The sequence below is a fragment of the Sesamum indicum genome, linkage group LG15 (genome assembly GCF_000512975.1).
Source record: "Sesamum indicum cultivar Zhongzhi No. 13 linkage group LG15, S_indicum_v1.0, whole genome shotgun sequence".
In the NCBI taxonomy this organism is placed as follows: Eukaryota; Viridiplantae; Streptophyta; class Magnoliopsida; order Lamiales; family Pedaliaceae; genus Sesamum; species Sesamum indicum.
Genome location: NC_026159.1, coordinates 7926297 through 7940204, shown reverse-complemented (window position 1 = coordinate 7940204; position 13908 = coordinate 7926297). Strand labels below are relative to the sequence as shown.

At 31.8% G+C, this 13908-nt stretch overlaps 1 protein-coding gene across 1 annotated transcript; it reads left to right on the top strand.

Moving 5' to 3' along the window:
* LOC105178208 (protein PIN-LIKES 7) lies at nt 3783-13477 on the top strand. The gene is made up of 12 exons (XM_011101626.2): nt 3783-4094; nt 4964-5008; nt 5833-6101; nt 6485-6564; nt 7542-7666; nt 8330-8451; nt 9346-9543; nt 10311-10409; nt 10502-10602; nt 11535-11587; nt 12182-12367; nt 13135-13477. The coding sequence occupies exons 3-12, from the start codon at nt 5967-5969 to the stop codon at nt 13257-13259; spliced, it is 1224 nt and encodes a 407-aa protein (XP_011099928.1). The 5' UTR covers nt 3783-4094; nt 4964-5008; nt 5833-5966; the 3' UTR covers nt 13260-13477.

Sequence of the window (13908 nt, the reverse complement as noted above, 5' to 3'; positions counted from 1 at the left end):
TTTTTTTTTTGCCCCCCCCCCCCCCCCCCCCCCCCCCCCTTATTTGTTTAATTTAATTACACTTAATTGTTGCAAGTGTATATTAAAGCATAGTTCCCCTGTTATGACATGTTTGGTATTGAATTCAATTCTTTCTCAATTAACTTTGTTCACTAAAGATATGAATTGAAATCACAACAACATAATTTACAACATTCACTCGTTTGATTTAATTAAATACTTAAAATAAAAATTTAATCTTCACAATAGTTATACTGATATTCAAAATTATCAGTCGAAGCTCAAAGCCTTTTAAATACGTGGGCATTTCTTAGTTTGTGCAAGAAGGACTTATATAGTAGTGCCAGCTTTTTCAAATACCGAATCTTTAAATTTTATATTATGATGTTTTTGTTGCAACGGTCAGAAGTCAATGCCCATCGAATATGTATGTGTTTTTTAATTCGTGCAAAATTCACTTATATTGTAGTAGTAGGAGTTGTTATGCTATTGATGATTTTTCGTTTCTTCGGTTAGTGTGAATAGATAGAAAGTTATCTTAAGATACCCATTCTTTTAAAAAAGTGGTGCACAAAAAAATTGTGCCAATTGTCTAAAGTTGGTTATGGTCTTAGTAATTAATCTTTTCTTCTTCTTCCAACACATATGCACCCAGAAATTGAATCCAAAATCTTTAAAGAGAGATCTCGATATCCAAATTGTTGAGTTGTCACCTAGAGGACATTAGCTCACAATCAATTAGCGTATGGTGAAGCTTGATTTGAGATAGTGGCCCGCAAAATTTTACAGTATACAGTACTGTTAAAATCATATAGAACCACTTTTACGATAAATTTATTTGAATACATAGGAAAAACATTCAATTAGAATTGTAGTATAAAATGGGTTTTGTCAGTATTGGAGATAAATACTCATTTACGTATTGGTAGGTACTGTGGACTATGGCTTGAGTCAAAGCATCCTTGATCAAAACTGATATGGCCTCTTGATTAATTTGAAAATAAGAGTTGCACAAGGGCACACATTTATTTAGTTTTTTTCTTTAGAAAAATGCATATGTCTAAATAGGGGATTTAGCATGCTAGTTATTAATAATATAAAATCAAATGTATAAAAATATTGGTGGAAGCACTTGTTTGTGGGACGGGGCTACTGTTGTGTTTTCTTAAGTACACATTATCGAATCGAGAATGATTTTTGGTAAAAGTTATGAAATAATTGTAATCACTTCTGACATGAGTATTTAGTGATCCACAAACATTTGAGTGTATAAAGTCCGGCAAAACTACTTTGTCCTAAAAATGGCATCTTTGTCATTTTTCCTTTGGGACAAGATTCATAGATTGGGAGGTGTCTAATTTTTTTATTTTTAGATTTTTAGACTCTGTCGTCTTTTTAATCCTAGTTTGGGATATATAACCTAGCCTGTCATGCCAAATTTGTGTGTTTACTTGGTTATCCAATTTTTCTTTTTGTTAAACATTCATAACCAATTTGTGTTGAGGAATGGTTTATAAACCATTAATAAGTTTTCCAAACAAGAAAGAAGAACCATTCTTCATTAAATAATTTTTTTTTACTAATAGAAAACTCAAATCCTTCCTCATCTAACATGGAGATAGTAATAATGTTTCTAATCATGTTTGACATATAATCGAGTAAATTGTAAAAAAAAAAAAAAAGGCCTGTGTGTTTGCTCAATTAGCACAAAACATGTGTCAATTTTATAACCAAAATATCCTATGATTTTTAAAATAATGCACACATGCCACTCTTGTTAAGTGCTCAATGGTTATAATTCACTTTTGCATAGGTAGTCGTTAGATCTTCGTTGACCAAATTTAGAAGTATCGAATATACTATATATTTAATAAATATACACAATACATTGAAGATAAATAAATAATACTCATACTTGTATATTATATAAAAACTAATATGTATAAATAGATATGATGATATGTATATTGTATCTATATAATGTACATATTTATATAGATGATCGGTTGGATTGGGGGTGGGGTGGGAGAGGGGGCGACAAGATGATTTCTCTTGACTTAAGTCAACCACCTCTTTTGCATTGAATATCCTACTTTAGATGTTGGTTTTGAATTTAAATCTGGCTTTATTCACTTACTTTTTACTTTTCGTGCCCTTGCAAGTGAAGACCCACATAAACATCTCAAGGAATTTTATATGGTATGTTCCGACATGAGACCCCAAGGGGTTACTGAAGAGCAAGTCAAACTGCGAGTTGTTCCATTCTCTTTGGGTGATGGAGCAAAGGATTGACTCTATTCTCTACCTTTGGGATCCATCATTAGTTGGAACGAGCTCAAAAAATAATCCTTGAAAACTACTTCCCGCCTCATGAACTATAACATCCGGAAGGATTTCAGTGGAATACGTCAATTTTTTTGTGAAAATCTTCATGAGTATTGGGCAATCAATTAGTAGAGAGTTCCCCCAATCACCAAGTTCTCGATCACCTTTTGATTTAATGTTTTTATGAAGGATTGTTTAAAACGAATAGAAACTCGATGGATGCGGCTAGAGGAGGGGCTTTGATTGTCATCTTTGCATTTATGATCAATCGTGAAATTGAGCATCTATGATGTAGTGTCGAAGGAGGTGCTTCGCCTTGGAGGATCAGGTAATGACTCCGTTACTCAGGGAGACAGCATCGGAGTTGGGAAGGGTGGGGTGGACCCTCCTATTGGTGCTAGGGAGGCCCTGCAATAACCTGCAGAGGCTGATTGTTGTCGGGTACCTCAGCAGTTTTCTGCTTGTTCTTCGAAAACTATGTTCAAATTAATCCAAGGCATATTTTAATTTAAGAAATATTCAATTTAACTAAAATTAAATTTAATCAAAATTAATAATTTTAGAAAATTTACAAAAATCAGGAAAATTCAAATTTCTTTTTTTTTTTTGGTGAAAAATGATACAAAACGACCCTCCATGCAACGGGCCACACACAACTGGTTGCGCGCTTGTGCAAGTACCCCTGCCTACACCGCACACGCACACGAGTGCAGGCTGCCCACCTGCGTCCCTGCTAGCATAGTCGACAGTGTTGTAGGCTACACTGTGTTCAACCTATTTTTTTTTACAATTCTGCAGTAAAAATTAAAACTAAAGCTTGCATTTATATAAAATCAAATTCTACAAAATGTCCATAATTAAAAGAGATATTAACACATATATTTCTAAACACATAATCATGCTCAAAATGCTAAAATATACTTTCCAAAAGAAAATTAAATATGCTGACATGTTTATCACATAAAAATATATTATTCACAACACTGAATTGGGCTCTAATACCACTGAAAGACTCGGTACGGCTTAGAAACGCAGCAAAAACTTAAAATAAAAGAAATTAAATTCGATTCCAAAGGGGTGTTTTCTTTGAATTTCGGGCATCTAGTGTTATCAAATGCATCATAACATAAATAAAACATGCATGAATTTATAGCTAGAGGAAGAAACAAAAAAGTACACTAATATTAAATCAAAACATTATCTTTTCATTTCATATGTAAAATGACAACAAGTGTCGTTCCTTATTCATCACCACATAAATCTTTGATTACAGACCTTAATTCCACCAACTAAATTAGGCCTCGTCACAACATTAACGTTACCAATTCATTCACTCTAGTTATTTGATAACCATACATATCGACAACCTAGAACTTTTGGTATGGGCTACCTCCAACAATATTCAAAATACCATACTAGTCATTTTAGTGGAATACATTGGTGCATGCTAACTATAGTACTTGTAAACAAAATTGTGAGAGTATGAGGTATTGCTTGCTTAGCCTCACCCCATCCTTCATTTACATTTATCTCTAATCCACCAAAACACACTCATTCCAGAACTCAATAACCGCATATTTACGTACTTAAAAACACATAAATGCCCACAATACGCGCACGCACACATGCAAATACATATATATACATTCACGCAGTGCACAGATCCGTATCACACTCCGCCACATTTGAACAAATATACCTCAATTTTCTAAAGTAACCTGCACGGTGTTTGCTAATTTTATTTCAAGTTATATTCTCAATTTCTAGAGGTTTTCTTCTTTGACTCTCTTTTCTCTTTCTCGATGTTTGCTTAGATATACAGAGTTTCTATTCTCTCTCTCTCTCTCTCTCTCTCTCTCTCTCTACACACACACGCATGTATATATTACCAAAGTATAGAAGTTTTGTTGATTCTTTCTGGGTTGTGTGTTTTCTGTTCATATGTTTTTCTTACAGGGGATATTATATGAATGATTAGATATATATGAAAGCTGATTGTCAAGCAAAACTGTTTCAAGCATTTCAATTTCATTGAGAAAAGAGGGTCATGTTAGATCAAATCTGTAATTCGTGTATTTGTCCTCGTATACTACCCTAAATTCTTTAGTTTTATTCAATTCAGTTGTTCGTGGGCCAAAGAAAAAAAAAAAAAAAGAAAGAAAAAAAATGCAAGCAAATGCCTGTCATATTGTAAATCAGCAACTTATCCTCCTACCAGAAAAATATAACAATTTACCTCCCTATATTTTTTAAAATGAACCAATTTTACCTCCTCAAACAAGGAGGTAAATTGCTTCAATTTAAAAAATACGTCACGATAAAAAGAACATTTCGTTTTTTGAATTATAATCAATTTTGCAATATGCCATCTATTTTTTGTTTTTTGTTAATATTTGGTTCCGGTTTGCCGTACGAACTACAAAATATTTGCATGTTAGCATTTCAAACCACTTTTTGGTAGAAAATTCTACGAAAAGTGATCACATGCAAATTTTTGAAGTATAAAATCGTCATTTTGTGACTAATGGCTTGAGGGAGGATTTATTTATCCAAATTAACAGCCTTGCCAGAAACTGACGATTTTTAATATTTTCACATGCATATGTAAAACTATTAAATCTCTTACCGTCGGTTACAGGAAATTCAGCTACCCACAAAAAGAGTGCCTTATATTTTGCAGCAGGTAAGTTAAATTCTTATTATTATGTTTGTACTAATTTTAAGGTTATTAGGATTCTTTTAATAAATTTTCTTATTGTTACAAATTGAACACTAAAATATGTTTTTCAAAGGCAGAAAATAGCAATTTTAGTTCGTAACTACAGGAGTGACAATTTTATTTCAGTTGAATTGAATTTGGCAATTATGCGCGGTGACATATTAAGGGCAAAACCTATCAGAAAATTTGAGGCTCACATACAGAAATCCAACTAGAGTTGCAAATTTCTACGGGTTTTATCTTTAATGTTTCATTTTTTTAAAAATTAATTATAAGATTTAATTATCAAATTAAATTTTTTTGGGACAAATATATATATATATATATATAAATATATTGCCACCTCTGTAGTTATGTAATCAAAATTGAAAATTTCCCTTTCGTTTGGATATAATTTACATGTTCGGATTCCGGTGCTAGCTACACAGGGGGTAATTTTACATTCGATTGCGATTAGGCACAGTTAAATCAAATATATGCGAGTGAATTACGATTGCCACAACATTCCTGTAGTACAATAAAACTTTATATATGTTTTAGAATCTCTTAAATTACTCTTACGGACCAATATACCCGCTGGATTATTTACTCCACCTACACTCATTTATATTTTCTTTTAAAAATTTATCAAGGGTAAAACAGTAACTTCCACCATACAGTTTATCGGCAGCATAATTATTTTTCATTTGAGGAAAATATTTATATTATTTAAAAGGATATTCGTAATTATCCCATATCTCATGGAAGAAACTAAAAAATTATCTCGTCTTTGTTGCATGTCCCCTCAGAAACTTCTCAGCCAACAGTACAGGTAGAGATTGATGCGATTGAGGTGGTGGATGAGAGGAAAAAACAAACACAGGCTATTCATAATACTGCACATTTCATGTACTGCGATCGGCTTAGAGTAGAATAAGAGAAAATGGGGTTCTTGTCCCTGTTGAAGGTGGCGTCCATGCCTATACTGCAGATGCTCATAATAAGCATATTAGGGGCTTTCATGGCAACTGATTATATCAAGCTTCTCCCGTCCGATGCCAGGAGATCTTTGAACAAAGTAGGTTGCTCTTTCTTAACAATCTATGGTACGCAAGAAATAGAAATATAGTTGTAGTTTTAGTCTTGTAAGTATGAGAGTGACAATTTTGATTCCGTACGAAATCGATTTAAGATACTTTTTCATGATATTTCAGAAATTTCGCACATCGAGAACATAAATGTCTGAAAAAGTGCACCAAATTAACCTGTTTGTGTGGACTTTCTAGTAGTTTTGGCAAATTCCGACTATTTTTGTCCTCAATGTGCGAAATTTTTAAAAGATGTAATTATAATTACACCCCCGAACTTATGGCCTGTTTACATAAATCACCCTTACCTTTCGCATAATTACATTTCTAGTTGCTCTATTGACATATTAAATGATGCAAGTAATTAATGCAGATTGTGTTCGCGGTATTCACTCCAGCACTAGCGTTTACAAGCCTGGCAAAGACTGTCCGCCTCCAAGACATCATCTCCTGGTATGATAAAGGGTTATCTAGCCAGTGATCATAGATCTTGGATCAAAGATATGGATATAAGAAAGGATTTTAATTTCACAGTTATAAACATCACTAATCACTAAATATATTTATATATATGTATATTCCCTTCACAATAAATAATTATAACTTGAAAATCATTACATACAAATTAATATTAGCGTAAATTATATTTTGTCATCTGAATTATGCCGTTTTTATATTTTGCCATCTAATTTTTTCTTTTTTGCGTGAACTTACCGTCTCAGTGCAAAATTTCGTAAATTTGAGATGGTAAGTTGACACAAAAAAAAATTTAGATGCCAAAACGTAAAAACGATCATAGTTTGATGGCAAAATGTAATTTACCTTAATATTATTTACTATAGTAAAAAAAAAAAAAAATTGATGCGAAAACTTAAGTTTTGACAATAATTGATCAATATTTGTCATGATTTTAGTTATGGCCAAAACATCTGCCAAGTATTATTTTGTTGTAACTAATGTTTTGGGCCTCCTTTGTAAAAACAAGGGCAACGTGGCTAATTAGTATTAATTTGCCAGCAATGCTAATTGTCATAACTAAAACTAAATAGTAATAGTAATAGTAAATATCGTTGACCACGACTACGTAATGGTTATTAGACGTGATTATTGCTAATGTGACTAAAACATTTGTCATGACTAAAAATCATAGCAAAAATATTTGTTATGGCCCATTAACTTTACAATAGTAGTTTTCATGGTGGATGATCTAAAATTTTTACGTCGTTTTTTTTTTAACTATAATTGATAATAATTAATTACCACAATTTTAATACATAGTGAATAATAAATTATTTTTTTAGTAAACAGAGAATCATATTTGTTAAAGTGAATATGATATTGAAAATTCCATTATTTTTAATTTCTTTAAATAGGTCAAGTGTTTGTGTTTGCAATCTGACAACAATTCTGATTGACAATGATTTGATTAGGTGGTTCATGCCTATTAACATTGGGATAACTTTTTTGGTTGGAGGAATTCTTGGATGGATATCAGTTCAAATCATTAAACCAGAACCACATATACGAGCTCTTGTCATTGCCATGTGTTCATCAGGTTGTTGATCCATTTAGCTTATATTTGATTGATGGATTTAAAATTATAAATTATAAATTACTCCCCTATGAAAAAGAAAATAGCAATTTATCCCCTATATTTTTTAAAATAAAACAGTTTATCTTCTTGTCTAAGGAGGTCAATTGCTTCATTTTAAAAAACACAGGGAGGTAAATTGTTGTATTTTATACAACATAGAGAGGTAAATTGCTATTTATTCTTTCATAGAGGGTTAATTTGCTCATTTGTAATATTACAAGAAGATTGCTTGTATTTTTTCCTTTTAAACTATGTTTTGTTGAATATCGATGGATTCCAAGTTCTTTTCAAACGGGAGTCGTTTGAAACCATTTCTCAAAATCCTTTCATCAATCCAAATATAGCAATACGTTTAATTTCAATTGATAGTTTCGGATTTGAAAAAAATATTTCAAATAACTTGGCATAAAAAGCAATTTGAAATCCATCAATGTTCAACAAAATTAGTTTAGATATTTGAAAGTGCGGAATTTGAATTATTTTTTAAATTTAAGAGTATCCTAACAAATGAAAAAGATTATAACTAAAAATTTAAAATTCGTAATTCCAAATCCGTCGATCCAAATAAAATATATGTAATGGTTATGACTAATAGCGGAGTCACTATATTGGTTTTTTTAATAGGAAACTTGGGCAACATTCTATTGATTCTCATCCCTGCAATCTGCAAGGAGAATGGCAGTCCATTTGGAGATAAGTATGTTTGCGCCAGCGTTGGACTTTCATATGTTTCTTTCTCCATGGCGGTGAGCTATCTTTCTACCTTCCTACAGCTGATCACTTCATATCTCCTGTTCCAATTCAATATTTCATTTCATGGTTGCATGCCAAATAATATATACATTTGAGAAAACATATTTATACACTTGGCGCACATTTTCGACATGAAATATCATGTGAAACACAATATTGTAATTGACGCACGGTCAATGAGACCTAGTTTGGTTGGTGAAGTTTAAGTCTCCATGATTTTAGAAATATCATGTGAAATTTATTTTGACAATTTTACCCTATAATGTTAAAAATTTATTATATATATTGAGAGCAAAATGATGTAAATTTGCTAAAATGGCTGGAAAAGTACAGATAACTAGCTTAATCAGGTGCAGTTTTTCTTGGGTACATTTTTTCGATCATTTTTAAAATTATAGGACGAAATTGTCTAAATTAATTCATAGAGGGCTAAAATTGATATTCCCTGTACTTACAGGACTAAACATGGATATAGCCTTTGTCATTCTTTTCTTGTATTTGTATGTTTATTGTCTGCCGATGGCTAATATCACACACACACACACACACACACATATTTATATATGTACATATTATATGTTTCTTTTGGTGGTTGAATTAAACCTTTGGATGGAAAATTTTTACTCGGATTGGGTTTGATCGAGCCAAACTAATGACACAGCAAGTGTATCACATTTACTATGTGATTGGTCACTTTCTCTGAAGTATACACCAATCACACGACAAGTGTATTGCACTTCTCATATGATTGGTTGAAGTTCGATCGACTCGGATTTGAGATAGAATTTCCGCTTCTGGACTTATAACCTGCACAAGGCTTTTACTTTTAGGTTCCCTTCAACTCGGATGCAGAAAGAACTTATGAATTGTTGGTATTGATTTAACAGCTTGGTGCGTTCTTCATCTGGACACATACGTTTCATTTAATACGAAGCGTTAGCGAAAAATATAGAGCATCGGTTGCAGCTCAGGAGTCCATAAAGCAGCCTAACAAAGACTTAGAGGCGAACGAGAAGTCTCTCCTTCTCAATGGAGCAGAACATGCCCATATACCCTCTACTCAAGATTGCACAAACCAACAAATAGTGAGTTGAGTTTTATATCTTTATATATGTTACGTTTTAAAAACCCTATGTAGGAAAATTTAGGGGAAGTTGCATTTTTCATCTCATAATTTAGGTTCAGTAATTTTTAGTCCCACTTAGGGAGTTCTTATTAATAGGCTAATAAATTACAAAGATTCTCATGTTTAGTCATTTCGTCAAATTTGTCGGTATTTTTTTTATTGAAAATGCCATGTGACCATGAACTCTTCAAGTCCTCGAGAGAACGGCACCGTGGTCTTTTCCGTTTAAAACACTAACATAATCTAACAAAAGAACTAAAAGTAAGATTCTTTTTAACTTACGTTTATTAATAAGAATGTTGCTGTGGGACGAGACGAAAAGTATGCTAAGCTTAATATGGGCATGAAAAACGTTATGCCCTCACAAAGTCACGTTCTAAAATATTATTTTTAGGAAAAATGCAAGCAATTCCATATGGTATTGTAAATGAGTAAATTATCCTATTTTGAACAATTTATCTCCTTATATTTTTTAAAATACTTCAATTTACTCCTCTATATTTTTTAAAATGAAACAATTTACCTCTGTATTTTCTAAAATGAAGCAGTTTACCTCTTGCAATATCATCTTAGGTAAATTGTATTATACCAATTCGGTCAAATTTGAACCAATTATATGGTAAGTACAATACACTTGTCGTGTGATTGATATACAGTTTAGAATTTGCATCGAGGATGCCAAATAGAATGAGCTCTGAAAATTTAAAATTCCCTTACATGATGTAGAAGATAGAGCAGAAGCACAATAGAACTTCATGGGATCAGATAATGGGAATTCTACATCAACTACGAGAGGAGCTATTGGCACCTCCAATCCTTGCTGCGGTGAGTTAGCTATTTAAACAATATCCAGAGATTCATTCTCTCCATTTGTGAAGTTGTTAGACACTCACACTGTTCACTGCATTGTATTACAGATTGTTGGGCTTATCTTTGGAGCAGTTACATGGCTTCGAAACCTTATTGTCGGTGAAAGCGCGCCACTTAGAGTGATTAACGACTCCATTAAATTACTTGGGTAGGTTAAACGACTTTTCTCATCTCATCTCATTGTGTTATTCTAATTAATTAGGTAACTCAGATCCGATTCTATTAAATTTGAATTAATTATATAGCAAGTGTAATATACTTATTGTTGATAAGTGTACAGTTCAGGAAAATATCATCAATCATACATCACACTTGTCTGTGATTGGTTTAGCTCGACAAACCTGATCTGTATAATAATTTTCCACTAATAAGCTAGCCAACTAATATAGGACATGGAAATTAATTATATCTCTATTATGCTATGATCAGAAAAAAAAAATACAGCATTTTCGTTCCATATTTTAGGATCAATATAGTTTTTATTAAGTCGATTACGTAATTTTCATTAATGATTTCATAAGTTACAAAAAATTCACACTTTTACCCTTTTCATCAAATTTCGTTAGTATTTTGAAAGAAATAACATGTATAAGCATGTGGCCGTTAACTCTTTAGCCACTTTTTCATCACGAGTATAGCACTTTTAGTCTCATAATTACGGTATAGTTCTTATTAATGGTCCTATAAGTTCTAAAAATCTCTCACTTTTAGTACTTTTATAAGATTTTGTTAGTATTCTAGATACCGGACATGTGCTTAGCACGTGTCTTTTTCGTCAAAATACTAATGGAATTTGAAGAAAGGACTAAAAGTCAAAATTTTTGTAATCAATGAAATAAAAGGTATATTAACCCTAAACTACGGACCGAAAAATGCAATTTCCCTATTATGGCCATATTCAACTATTAAATTGTTAGTAACCTAAAGGATGAAGTGAAACTAATCCCACGACAAATGTATATTGCCAGCCCTCACAGAACAACTCGGGCATACCAACACTTAGTGTAAAGTAGAAGGTTTTGTTATGTTACATTCTCTCGTTAGTATTGCTTGAATTGATGAGTTATTTAAATTTTGTAGTGACGGAACTATTCCTTGCATCACTCTCATACTAGGTGGCAACTTAACACAAGGTATGTTTTCTAACGTAGCTATAGAAAAGTTTAAAACAAACACAGGAATATTGCATTTTACTTCCTACAAGTTAGTTTTCTATGATTCTGATTTTATTATTTTTAAACTCACCACAAGAAATTTTTTGCTCGGATCGGATTTGAACGAACCAAATTAATCACAGAACAAGTGTATCACACTTACTATGCGGTTGGTCACTTTTCTGAATCGTACACCAATCACACGATAAATGTATTGCATTTATTATAAGATTGGTTCAAATTTGATCAAATCAGATTCGGACTAGAATTTCCATATCACCACACTGTATTCCTAACTCCAAAATATTTGCATCTTTACTCCAAAACTTTATTCCGCTAAATTTACGACGGAAACAACATGTTTCAGGGAAATTAAGGTTGTTTTTATCAGAAATTTAAAGGAATTAAAACTTGAAACTAAAAATGTAAATTATTTCAAAATTACGGAATATAACATCACAAATTAAAAGAGAAACTAATATTCTGAAACAAACACATACGTGTATATGTTCTTACTTAAACTTAAAAACAATATTGGAGTACATGATGAATGATGGAGATTGATGGATGTAGGGCTACGTAAGGCGAAATTGAAATCAGTAATTGTGATTGCGGTGATCTGTGTGAGATACATAATGCTTCCTGCTGTTGGGATTTTTGTTGTAAAAGCAGCTTCACACTTAGGATTTCTTCCTTCTGATCCCCTCTACCACTTTATGCTCATGATTCAGTTCACTGTTCCACCGGCTATGAATATCGGTATGAACATTTACATTCTTCTTATTTGCATTGTTTTTTAGTGGGGTAAAGTACAACGGCTATGTTTAGATTTGTCATAATTATAATGTTGTTATTTGAAAAATTATAAATACTCTAATAATACTTCCTTTAACAACTCATTATAGGAGGGTATTTATTAGAGTATTTGTAATTTTAGAGAGATATTTATAATTTTTCAAATAATATGGGTGTATTTGTAATTAAGACGAGTTTAAGAAAAATCCTTTTGTAATTTACCCATTTTAATATTTACATGCCAACAACACAACTATATTTACCTTGTTGGTCCTCATAGTTATTGGATCATGGGGTTGTGCCTGTACAAATGAGAGCATGGTAGGGTTTAGGGTTAATTGCAATTTTGGTTCTCTATGTATTTTGATTCTTCTAAAAGTGTTGACGGCAATTCAGTCCACTATTTTTTTAGTTTTTCGGGGTTGAGGATATTTGTGGTCTAAAAGTTCAAATTACTCAAAAAACCACGCCTACAAGTCACGTGATGTTCCAAATGCGATTTATCCCTCTATAATATGATAAATAAATAAAAAATTTAATTTAAAAAATTAACAAATTACTCCCTATATTTTAGAAAATAAAGCAGATCAACCCTCTATCTAAATCATTGATAGAGGTACTTGCTTTATTTTTCAAAATACGAAAAGATAATTTATTATTTTTTTTTCTATGTTTCATGTATCACGAGATTAAATTTCATTTAATCTTTTTCATCCTAAATGACGATACAGGTACCATGACACAACTCTTTGATGTGGCACAAGAAGAGGGTTCAGTCCTGTTCTTTTGGACTTACCTGGTTGCAACCATTGCTCTCACTACCTGGTCCACTGTCTTCATGTGGATCTTGTCCTAGACAAAGCTACAATGTATAGGATACCAGCTGTTTTAAATCTTGTTTTGTCATTAGCTCGAGTATATATACATAGTGTTCATCTTTTTGGTTCATGCGTAGATTGTCACACGTACACTCTATTTCCAGAGACAGTGCTATCTTTGGGACAGTGTAGCAGGATGTGTACTAGTGTAAATAAAGTGCGTGTATTTGTGTAAATATATATACTTATTAGTTTATATGGCATTGGCGATATTAGCTTGTCGTGATAAAAAAAAAGGGTGGTAAATTTTATTTTGGTTCTCGAATTTTATTGTTAATGTCATTTGGTATTTGAGTAATTATACACGATCTAATTGGTGCACCAATTTCATCATTAATATCATTTTAGTACCAAACTGATAATTTTTATTTTTTTTCTATTATTTTTTAAGTAATGACCAATTTATCCTTAGATTTTAAAATGAAACTTCATAAATATACTTAAGAAAAATTTGCCAAAGTATCAATTATTATATTTTATCTTTATTTTAGTCATTTTAGTTTTATTCCTCCTATTTAGTTATCAAGATTACCATTTTTTTTATTGTGTTTTATGTTTCTTACGACATTTATTTTTAATATTAGAAAAAAATTCATGATTGAATAACTTATAGAGAAAATATATCTA